General features: G+C 35.8%; 1 protein-coding gene across 1 annotated transcript; it reads left to right on the top strand.

The window, feature by feature from the left end:
- The first annotated feature begins 350 nt into the window (after positions 1-350).
- Positions 351-11,927, top strand: LOC148817393 (claudin-16-like). Its single transcript, XM_088938438.1, has 6 exons — positions 351-376; positions 2,853-2,982; positions 4,339-4,441; positions 9,032-9,196; positions 10,981-11,172; positions 11,839-11,927. Exons 1-6 carry the CDS (start codon positions 351-353, stop codon positions 11,925-11,927), a joined length of 705 nt encoding a protein of 234 aa, XP_088794564.1.
- Positions 11,928-12,590: the final 663 nt, after the last annotated feature.

The raw sequence follows: 12,590 nt of genomic DNA, 5'->3' as shown, positions 1-12,590 counted from the left end.
CACACCTTCAGGATCGTGCTATCCAACTCTTTAACAATGTTCTTGCACATAAAAGGACCCCTTTGATAAAAATTCAAAGCACACCCAACATACATTGAACAACCTAAAAATAGCCACGGAAAACCAATGTTATTTATTTTTGGCTTTTGGAAGGAAGGTTTAATTAGTGCTTTGCATTATTCAGATCAGGCTCTCTGTCCATGTAGGCCCTTCTGGAAAAATCCAGTTTGGTCTCACTGGCATTCCAAATTTTTTCTCACCTAAAAAATTCCAGTATCACAACTCCCTTGCTACACGGAGGTCAAGATAGTTAGTTTTTCTACTGGCAAAGCTTCATGTAGAACCTTAACATGAGTCCTGCCTGCTCAAAGTGGAGGTAATCTGATTTTTTTTAACTATATACTTCTAATTCTTAAGAATAAATGAATATTTGAATCTAAGCTGAAGACGAATCTGAGATAGGTAATCTGTACAACAAATAGACACAATTAGAGTCTACTGGAAGGGTTAACAGAGTTTGTTTTGTAATGTTTACCTGTCTCATTTAACATTAATTTTAGCTTTGGGTGTGTTAAAGGATTTGATCTTTGTTTGGAAAACCTGAACAATATGATGTAGGTTTTGAGCATGTATGTTTAAGTTATTCGCAAGAAGAAGCTACAAATAACTTTTTTTTGCATACAGAAGTTTTGCTTGTGTTGTAGTAAAAGGGATAGCTCAATGGGACTGAAAACTTGACTGTTCATTGTTCAATTTGTTTGCCTGATTTTCTTGAATGTTAATGTGTATATGTTTGTTAAAATGGATCATAGTGTGATTGTCACATTTCATAGACCTCTTCTTTCTCTGCATTAAATATTAATTGCTGTCACACTAGTTTGTTTAAAATTTCAAATATTCCTACAGACTAAGGATTCATACATAAAAAACAAAACTCTGTGGTTAAAGATTATTTCATAACATGGTGTGCCTAGAAGAAAACTAAATACACTTTTAAAAAATAATTTGTGACTACCTTAAACATAAAGAAAACAGTACTTAGTTGTTCTTATTATAACGAAATGTTTATCTTTCAAAGATAATGATTTTTCCTTATATTAGCATTCAAAAAAATGCAAATATAATGAAAATAAATAATTGTTTTCCTAAAAATCCCTGTGTTTACTTGATTTATAGACATTTAGTGTAAATTAAAACACTTGTTTTTTTCTGTTTGAAGTAAAATAAATTTAAAACTCAGATTAAAATTCAGCACTACAATGCATCCAGTATATTTAAAAAACAAGGAGTTGAGTGACATGGATCCAACTATATACACATAAAGGTTATATATTTATATGAGGTTCTATATGTATGTTAATCGATTTTTGTCACTGTGTTTTATAACTCCATCCAGTTATAAAAACAGAGATAATAGCTTATACAGACTATCATCTTTATCTAGTGAGGGCAGGAGTCTAGACAGTTATGTTACAGGCCCAAAAGTTGCATTTAAGTATTTTTAGTATTTTTTTAGGAACATTAAAGTAAAGTTTTACTTCACTGTAATAGTAAATTGAATTTTCTTGTTATATTCACTTACATTAAAATACTTTTGCAACATTAAAATAAAAACTTATGGATTCATGCACAAACGGCAAACATAAGAAGTACAAATCATTTTCTTACTCCAAAATATGAATCTTAGCTTGGTGTACTCATAGAGGATATGTACTGTAGTACTGTATTTTATGGTTTCTAATTTATATATTAGAAATGTTTACATATTTAAATTATACATTAAATTATAAATAACCAGATGTTGAAAGTGGAAAACTATGTGGAAGTGATTTGAAACTGAGAACAGGAGACACATCTTTACTCCAAGGGTTGTACTTTACTCCAAGGGAGAGTCTGGAACAAGCTACCCAGCCTTGATGATAAAGCTGATACTCTGTTTGTTTGAGAAATGGCTGGATAAGATTGGCTACAATTACCTAATGTGTTAGGTGGGCTGAAAGGCCTGTTGCTTGTAACATTTCTTATTACGGATATTTTGATAGTTTTGACTTGCTTCCATTTTTCAGCACAGATTCCTGTAACCTGCTTCACAAGACTCATTAAAAACATTGTAGTTCTTTAAAATGTCCTCATGACTGTGTAATGAAAAGCTTTACTGTTGAGTAATTGAAATTGAGAGCTTTCAAAAAGGCTTCATCGTGACATTTAGGTTGGAGCTCAGTAAATTATATTTCTTATAGAATAAAACATATTTAGATAATAATATAATTAATATTCTTCAATATGAAAATGAAACAAATGCATGTTGAACTTCCTCAAACTGATTTAAAGAAGAACTAATTTCTTTTTGAATGCTTTTAAATACTAATATTGTAATGTTACTTTTATTTTATATATATCTAAAATGATCTTCTTTTTTTATAATGTTGGACTAATACAAAGAAAAACTAAGTAATTTATAAGAACGTAATTAATAAGGATTAAAAACATAAAAGCACTACTATTTCAAATTTGCAAATAACAAAAATGTTATTTGTAATTTGTATTTTTCACCTTGTTTACGTCAAATGGTGCAGTATTTCAGATAAGAAATCTAAGTCTAAAGCAAAAATGTGTATTTCATTGCTAATTTCCACAATGAATAAATATCTCAGTCACATTACAAAGTATCTCAATGTCTCCATCATAAAACTTAGCGTGCATCACACCTTTTGGCAGTGTTCATAACGATGACTGACAAAATTTGTTTATTTTAAGACTTGCAAGGCTTTATAAAGAGAATAGAAGGACCTAAAGGGGCAAGGAGTGATCTTGGTGTAATGTGTTTGGTAAAAAGTGTTTTATTTTTGGAGTCCTCCAGAGTTGAGAATGATCGTGGTGCTCCAGTTCATGGCATTTTGCCTGGCCCTGGTGTCCACTGTCTTCCTCATCGTAGCAACCTGGACCGACTGCTGGATGGTCAACGCTGATGACGACTTGGAGGTAAAATTAAAGGTTGCCAAGGATTAGGAATTAGACATGTATAAAAGAGAAAAAAAAAGATCAGAAGAGATCGTCCTACCAACAGCGATTAATATGAAAATGAAAACTTATTTAGTGCTGTTATGGCATTCAAATCTGTTATCATGTGCATGTGCTGTATATGTTTCGTAATCCTTTTCTGATTCTTGTGATGGAAAATACACTTATCACAAATGTTTCCATAAAGAAGTAACTCAGAGTCCCCCCACAAAACAAAAATAAAACAATAACCAAAACAAGAAAGTTAAAAGTTCCGAATAATTTTATGATGTTTTTTCTCTTCCTGATAAAATAATCTAAAGGAATCTATGAGCAGCTGTTTTCTATCAAAAGGAATGCACAGTATCTTGTGAAAGGCCACATCCTGTACTGTACAAGGATTTCACAAAAAAAGGGATATTGTCTGTAGAATCATTGCTTTATTATTGATAATAGGAAGGAAACAGACTAGGGGAAATACAGATTGTCTCTGTAAACAACACTAGCTTTTGTGAGGCCTCCCTCTGTAATATCTTTTTTTTCTTTGACTTTGTTGAGACAGGATCTTATTGAAATTCAGAGCCTGTTAACAGTCATTCTGTGTTTACCGGAATGCTGAAAAGAAAGAAAGGTTGCAAAAAGAACCATTTACATTAAATCGTTTTCTGTATAGCTAAATCCAGCATGAATATAATTTTCTCGATATGGGCATGTCCTGAAGAAGGACAACAAATCATGAATCTGAAGGAAACTGAAATGTAATAATTTCTGGAAACAGATGTAAGATGTCTAAAACTTTGGTCTTGGTGTTATATAATCATATGAAATAATAAAGAGAAAGAAATGGTTGAAATTATTAAATTTTCATGTAAACATGAAATAACATCATCCCTTTGATATGTTTTCAAACAAAGAAAAGGTACAGTAAATCTTCTGAATCAAGTAAACAATATCCTACAGAATTCTGATGACTTGCATGGATAGTTTGTTTCAATAATCCATTTCAAATCTTTGTATGAATAGGCATCATACATACTGTACATCCCTCTGTACATTGTTTTTTATTATTAAAAAGTGCTTAAAAGTGCTAATGTAAGAAAGGATAGTACACTACTATGACTGGTTACAGAACCAGGTCTCACAGTGTCGGGTAAATTGTTAAGGTGATGTCACCTTCGTGACTTTCGAACTCCCGTCCCTGGTAGGGGGTCAGACTTTTGGAAGCATGCGTCTCCCTGTGTGTCGTAGCACTCCGGTGTCTTGGACAGCAGCTTGAGTGTGGGTTTCAGCCACAGACCCTGTGCTCTTCTCTGTCAGTGGGTCCATTTCTTTCCACAGGTCAGCCAGAAGTGCAGAGGCCTGTGGTGGGAGTGTGTCACCAACACACAGGATGGCATTCGAACCTGCGACCAGTACGAGACTATCCTCGCTGAGCATCCGTGTAAGTCTGCCTCTCTGTCTCAGTGCACTACTGAATCGGTCATTTCAGGATCTAACATTGTGGGGTCTGGAACCTGCAGTATGGCGTTTGAAGCTGATCCTCTGGCTTCACTCATAAAAGAGCTGGTTGAGATCCTTGGATTAATTAGCTTCCAGTCAGCCGAGATAGTCCGATCTGTCTGTATTAGCTTGTAACCATTCTTATGTTCTTATGAACACTGTGGCCAGGAGTCAAAGTGCCTAAAATCCAAGCTTCTTGATGTGGGGTGCTTGTAAAAAAATGTGTACTGCTGTAAAATCAAGTATTTGTTTTGTTATTTTCCCAAATGTTATTGAAATGTAATAAATGGGTTTTCACTGGCTGGTCAGGTTTCCTCTCACATCACAGAAAGCATAAGCATGACTGGCTCTTCAGTATTGCCCAGTATTGCCCCTTCCTCCATGGTTTACAATGAGCTCCAGACCAATGCAAGGGCAGGGAAGCGGGACTCTGCCTGCTGCATCTCTCCTCAGGACACGCGTTTCTCTGATAATGGATGCAATTTTCATGTGTGCCACTGACTTTCAAGTTAAATCTTGATCACATAATTTATACATTTTTTCTAACTGGGACCTTGCCTTGTTAATGATAGCTTAGAACACAAACTGTTGCAGTAAAACAGGTCGAGGTTGATGAGTTTTAAACACCACTATCTGGCAGTGGCATAACTAGATTAAAAGGTTTAGTTTAACTGGAGACTCTGAGAAAGAGTCGTAGAGGCATGTCCCTCAGAGAACACACACAAGAAGATCTTGTCGGTCCCCATCAAAATTGAAGTGTTCATAGTAATTTGTAATTATAATGATTTGTAATGCATTAAAAGCAAGTTTAGACCAGGGTAGACATAATTAATCTCTGTCAGTTGTTAGCGCACAGGAAATGAGCTATACAATTGGCAGCATCTAGTTGTAGCGGCTTGTAGCACTTATCTAGAAAACAGTGTGTTTCTCCCCTGTTTTATTTTTTTATATTTATATCTGATGAACACGGTGAACCTTGATACAAAGTCATGAAATTGTCTTTCAGTGATAGTACATGTAGGATTTTACAAATGAATGGCTTGTGTGATGCACTGGTGAGTTTAGTTTCATTAGTAAAAGAAGCACTTGAAAAAAATGTTGTAGGTCATCCTTCCATCCATTGATAATAATTGATAGAACATTATATTTTCTATATCTGTGTACTGAACGTTTAGTAACACTAACTGCATTAAACTGTAGGAATTCTGTTCTTTGGTAGCATCCTCGCTTTCCTGAGCATATGATAATATTGAATTAAGAACACAAAAATGGTTACAAACAAGACAAGACCATTTGGCCCATCTAAGGTTGTCATCTAGTCTTTTCTTGAAAGAAGCCAAGGTATCAGCTCGAACAGAAGGGGTGTGCAGCTTGTTCCAGACTCCTACGAACCTTTGTGTAAAGGTTCCTCTGGTTCCAGTCTCATTCATGTGTGTAAACTGTCTATCTGTGATGCTTTACAGGTAAACACTGGAGAGGAGGTGCATCCTGCAGAATAAAAAAGACAAAAAATAATTGATATTAAATTAATGTTTTTATTTAGGTTTATTTTTCATTGTATTGCACTTCTTGTTTGCTGTGACCTTCACCAGGACAAATGGATAGAAAATGGATGGATGTATTTCCAATACAAAAAAGCACTGAAACACAGAGAAACAAACAGAAAACCGAGGAGAAAGAGTTAAATGCAGTCATTGCCAACTAGTCATTAGCTCTAAGGTTTTTGTGGAGAGGAAAGAAGATAAAGGTTACTGAAATGAATACTAAGCTTCAAACATCCCCCAGTCTTTAACAGGAAATTTCTGACATAAACATCCACTTATTACCACAGTGAAAATCTGTTAAAGAACTAGAGCACAAGACCTCATTTTTTTCATCCGATCAACCAAATTCTGATAATCTGACGTGTATTTGTTTTCTCAGACTTGCAGGAATTTCTTAAGTGTTTTCTTTTTCTTCTGAATGAATGACATGTAGGGCGAAGGTCTGTCAAATTAGTTGCTTGCTACCTGCAGTTCAGTAATTTATATTAAAAAATTAATAAAGCTGCCTGACCAAAGCAAATATGCAGATCTTAACAGTAACTAGGGCTCAACTCGTATAGGTCTTTCCATAATAATACAAAACAGCTCAGTTCTGGAGTAGAAATATAAACTTTTAAACTGGCTACAGGGAATTTTACATTGATACCTGAAGAGGTCTTTCTCTGATACATTATAAAGCTATTTGGTTGTTTCCCTGTTTATGAAAGAGGTATAAGTTAATTTGAGGACAAATCTTTTATGATGTGGCTTCTAGTGTTTATAGGGTCATCACCACACAAACACATGCTCAGCCGTGAGCTTTCTCTGCTACCTGTCCTGATTCCACTCCTCTTATCACTCAGCTTTCAGCTTCATTGCCTGACCTCTCAGTCTTTGATTTGAACTAAAAATGGTGAGACATTTAGCACGTGTAGATAGATATTAGTTCTTTTCCAGTTTCATACTTGCACAATATCACACATGCCATCTCATAGAATTGTTGAGCGAAACACACAGGATGAATAATTAGAAAAGATTATCCTCTGTTTTGTATTATTACTTCCTGAAGGTTAATGACCTCTCCCTGATGGGACATTGTGGTGCCAGTGTCCCGAGGGAATTAACCTGGGATGAGATTGAAAGGCCTCATTTTCTTTTTGCCAAAACAAGTATAAATAAGTAAAAATATAACTATCAACAGCTGCCAATTATGATGCTATTACATTGTAGAACACTTACTACAGATTGTACAGTACAAAAATACAAATGCTTGCAAAACTTAATAATTTAGACTTAATAATATGTTGCTGTCAGAAATAGGAATTTCTTTTCTTGATCCTAGGCTAAACTAGTATACATTGTTATTCTTTCTGCCTTATCACACTCCAGCTATTTCTGGCTATTTATTTGCTTATTTTCCCACATTCCGTTCATGCGGCACTGTCTGATAACACTATGGAGAAGAGCACTGCATCCTAGCCAAGCTAGACATGAAAAATACAGTACAAAAGCAATAAAAAATAATGGCAGTCAGAAATCTGAAGTCATCTCTAAATAAATGATGCTCAGATGCTGACAGCAGATATTGAAAGCACCCGGGTTTCTATTTTTTGTAGCAAAAAGAAATCAGGCTCTTGTTCAGATCATGTTTTTACTCAACATCTGCTGGAAGCAGTTAACATTATTCCAGCTAGCAAAAGAAATCATCCAGTTTATTAGACCCACTTATTGTTCCATCCTCCTGTTTCAGTCAGAGCAAAGACCAGCAGAGAACAGAAATTATGGAAGTGAATATATCTGTACACATTTTGTACTGATTAAGGGACCTGTTTAGTTCTGATCTTTTGAAGCAGAGATTTCAATTTTTAATGGCAAGAAATTGATTAGTACTGTATTAATTGTCCTAAAGTCACAGACATTTGATCACCTGTGCAATTTTCACTATCATCTCATGCAATATGAAAAAGTGTATTGGAGTTATAAAAATATATTTTGGTTACTAGATTGAGCTAAGCACAATATTTATCAAAAAGTGATACACATAGCTTTCCTTGTTTTTAAGTCAGTTGTAACAATTTGCTTCTGAAATAATTATATGGTCAGTTGCCAGGGTTACTAACAGTACTGACTGCTAAGCATTTAAAGAAAGCTTTTCGCACTGTAAAGAGAACTTGCAAATTTCTCAGAGGGATGAAAGGACTATCACAACACAGTAAGGTTATACACTGGCTCCCTCTGCTGGCCAGACTGTTGTATTTCATGCATGGCGTGCCTGACTGACATTTGGTTTCTATGTGTGGAAGCTTCTATTAGGTTTTAATGAATTCAAGATAGAAGCACTATTTCTCAGAAGGTGCAGAGCTACTGCTTGTGGTGTCTCTCTCTGGACCAGATTTTCCAAGACCATGATTTGTCCAGAGCCCAGGGGACTCTCTGCTGTAGGTGGTGATGTCTTTCAGGTGACATGCTAAACTACAGTTCTGGCTACACTCCACTCAAACCTTGTACAATCTGGCCTCCCGAAATTACCCCAGTCAATTCAAGTGAAGCAATTACTTACTGTACATCTCCACATGAGCTGAAGTGTAGAGAAGCTGCTCATGCATGAGATTGTAACTGCCCAATAGCTTCGGATCAGCTGAGGTTAGTGGCAGGAGTCTGAACTACAGATTTGGCTTCATCTCACTTGGCTGAGGAAATATGCATAGGGTAGCACTGTTGGAAACTCCACTCTAGGAGGTTTGAACCTACAGTACGTTCATTGCCATGTTCATGAGGGACATAGATGAATACCATCTACATTGTAGTAAATAAGGTAAAATCAGTAACATTCAATGTATTCTATATTCTATTTTGATTATACTGAATGAAAGACATTTTTTGCCTCAATATCGAAAGTGAATTGCAGAATGTATTTGCAGTTTTCTTCTTACTTATACCAGTGTTGATCTTCCCCATCTGTAGCAAATTGTGGACAGCTCCTTCACTCTGCTTGCTTCTCTTTGCAGTGAAAATTGTGCTAACACGTGCTCTGATGATTACGGCGGACATCCTAGCCAGCTTCGCACTCATCATCCTGGTGCTGGGACTGGACTTCATCAAGCTGTTCAAGGAAGAGCCCCACATAAAACTGAGGATATGTTACTTTGCAGGATACATATTTGGGTTAGGAGGTGCGATGGCTGTGTATTTTGTGGTTGATTTGGGAAGGGGTTTGTTTTAAAGATACTGCTCAGACATTAGAAAAGATGAGCTCTATTTTTCTCTCTACATCTAGTCTGATCATTGCAATCGTTCATAAAGAGTCACTGATACTCTTTACTTCTCTCTTATTTTATGTGTATCTGCTAAGTATTAAGAACAAGATAATTCTGCTGGGTGCATTTAAATTTGTCAGAGAAAAATAAAGTAACAGTATAATAAAAGAAAAAAAATATTAACATATATAATAGACTCATCAGAGTTTTGGTTTAACAAAGTATCAGTTCCTGCCACTGTAACCTTGCAGGGTTTCAAAGTAATTGAGTTCTAAAGAATTCAGGCTGCTTCCGGCAAAAAGCAGAACTGCAAAGCAGGAGAAAGAAACGTTTTTGGAACACCTGTAGCAACACTTTCACACCTAAGCAAGCTGCAGCATTGTTTAGAAAATGTTTCCATTTAAGTCAGATTGCATGTTTCCATTTAAGTCAGAAGACCTAATGGGAAACAGCTATTGTCTTCCCTAGTTACAACATGGAAATCACTAGACCTAATACATTAGAGCAATATCTGAAATCCTTGATGGGTTTGGGTTTCTTATAGAACTGAAGTAGCAGTGGAGTGGTGCAGTTAGGAGCCCTGGGCTCATAACTCTTTGTAATGAAGTGAGATGTGCTTTGGTTAAACATATCTGCCTAAATAATACTACTATCATAATCATGAGAAAAAAAAAGGATGCCATTTACAGTACGTAGCTTGTGTTTTTAGTAGCTAATTGATCCAAAGGTCTCAGCTGATTCTTGAAGTATACCATGGTGTTGGCAAGTTGGTTGTTTCAGAATCCCATAACAATCTACAAAGAAGTGCATCCTGTTCCCAATTATAAATGAGCTTGTATGTAGTTTCCATTTGTGTTCTCTTCCTGTGTTTCTGTCGAGTCTGAAGATGCCAATTGGGTGGTCTGTGGCTTTGAGGATTCTGAACTTGAATCAAGTCCCCTTGTTCAAGACTAAAAATGTACAATTATATTAATCTGGTAGGCACCTTTAAAAAAAAGCACTTTACAGTAGGTGTAAAAAAATATAACATCCCTAGATATAAATGATAAACCTTTAACAATATATCTATTTTAAGTATGATTCATATTGTTTGCCTTTCTTATTGCTTCCTCACATTGCCTGAAAAAGTAGAAACTTTTTCATGAGTTACCATTTGAGGTTTCGAATTAGATTTCCTATTTTTGAACCGTATTTTTGCGATGTGATGCATCTGGCAGTTTTGTCTCTGTTTCCTTTCCTGAATTTAGTTGAAATCAGCTTGAATTTGTTTAGCAACTTCTGCAATGTTTTCAGACCCTCATCACTTGAGATGATTTGTAAATTTGATTAATCTGGTGGCTACTTATATACTTGAAAGTTGAATAACTTTGAAATCAGTAAGAACAGCGGTCCTCATACAGATTCCTCTGGTAAGCCATTGTTCATCCAGAAGCCCTTATCTGCTATCCAGCCACTTATTCTAAAAGGTCCCTAAATGCAGCTTTGTAGGTTATTACCAAAAAGGGGAATGGGGCTAAAATGTTCAGCTGATGATATACTCTCCATAAGCGGAGTGCCACTTCAGGTTTCATTAGAGATGTTGAAATTCCTGAATATTTAAAAATCTTTTATTCTGTACACTACATCACCCGGGGATAGAGTGGCATCAAGTGCTGTATAGAAGAATAAAGGTGGAGCTGGATTATATTGTGTGATTGCAGGAATCCCAGGGATGATTGGCTCTGTGTGGTACGCAGTGGATGTCTATGTGGAGAGAGCCACTCTTGTGCTGAAGAATGTCTACCTTGGGATGCACTACGAATTCGGATGGTCTTGTTGGCTGGGCATGGCTGGGTCGACTGGATGCTTTCTAACCTCTATTGTACTAACCTGTTGTCTGTATATTTTTAGAGGTAAGTGCTGGATACTCCACTATGAAACACAGGATTTATATGAGCTTCAGACAATCTTAAGGTATTGTGATAAGAAGTACAACTGTATAGCCACACAGAGAGTTTTTTTTATCTTTTTAAAATATTCAGATGTTTAATTTGATCCTAGAACTATGACTGCAAGTATTTTGTTGCTCCTTAAATGGAATAATCTTCGAATGGATCTTTTTCTTTTAGTGTTTTTTTCTTTAATTCCTACATTTGTCCTTACTTTCTACCAGAAAGTTTAGATTTAGTCCCTGACAATGACTTGGAGATTAAGTGATTTCAGAGAGGTGTAAATTGGACAATGTTTTTTTTTAAACCTTTCATGTTTGTGAAGCTTCTTTGAGACACAATCGTCTACAGCAATTGAACATAATGATAATGCCTGTGCAAACAGTTCATTTTCTTTGAGCATTTATCAAGAACTTCAAAGTGCTGCTCCATATTACACAAACACTGCACAAGAGGTGCAAAAAGACAATGAAAAAAGTATAGCAAATGGACTAAATGACAAAAAATACAGCAGTAAAAACAGTTGAGAATTATAATACAGATAATATAAATATAATTCAAAAAAGAATGTACGTACATAAGCATGGAAAACGGTTAATGTTCTTACCTGCTTCCTGTCTGTCTGTCCAGATGCCAGATCTTCACAATATAACAGATCCATATACCAGTATGGAAGGACAGCAGCAGGAAAGAAATATGCTATGGACTCCAGAGTGTAACAGGAAGGACTGCAAACCTGTAACCCAGGCGACAACAGGGAGGCAGTGGAGGAGCATCGGTATTGTAAATGGGGATTCAGTGGTAAAGGAAGTGACTGCAAGTGTGAAAGAGGCAGCCAACCTGCCTCAGAGAGACCATTCCACCAGCGGCTTGGGCCTGTGAGCATCATTGTGTCATTGCATTTTATATCTGGGCATTCGAAACACACACCACTCTACTCACAGTTAAAGGTACCTTAGGACATGGGCTGTTGGCTCAGTAATTCTCTGGTAAATCTATGGATTCGTCTGCAGTAATGGATTTATGTTTTAGAAATGACAAATTTCAGACAACAAACATTTCCATTTGCATAAAAAAGCCAATACATATTCATATACCAGGTTATTATGAAGTCAGTTGTCATTCTACAATGACTAAAAACATACTATGAGTCTGTTTTTTTTACTGAAATTAGTGCCACCCTTCCTTGTTTTAACTTACTCAAGAGGAAATTCTGTGGGTACTTAGGTTAAGTTTGCAAAGCACCAAGAACCACTATAAGTAAGAAACATTGCTCAGTTGTAAATGTTCTTAAATACATATTAAATATAATTTAATACATGGAAAAACAATAAATCCCAGCTTCATAATCACCTGGTATATACTTCTGATTTTCAGCCACA

Source organism: Atractosteus spatula, chromosome 20 (assembly GCF_055471065.1).
Source record: "Atractosteus spatula isolate fAtrSpa1 chromosome 20, fAtrSpa1.hap1, whole genome shotgun sequence".
Classification (NCBI taxonomy): Eukaryota; Metazoa; Chordata; class Actinopteri; order Semionotiformes; family Lepisosteidae; genus Atractosteus; species Atractosteus spatula.
Note: the sequence above shows the minus strand (reverse complement) of the source record. Positions and strands in the feature narration are given on the sequence as shown.

Coding starts and splice junctions, on each gene's coding strand:
- LOC148817393 (XM_088938438.1), top strand. CDS start 351: ATGAGTCCTGCCTGCTCAAAGTGGAG. Junction 2,983..4,338: donor ACGCTGATGACGACTTGGAG/GTAAAATTAAAG, acceptor TTCTTTCCACAG/GTCAGCCAGAAGTGCAGAGG. Junction 9,197..10,980: donor ATACATATTTGGGTTAGGAG/GTGCGATGGCTG, acceptor GTGTGATTGCAG/GAATCCCAGGGATGATTGGC.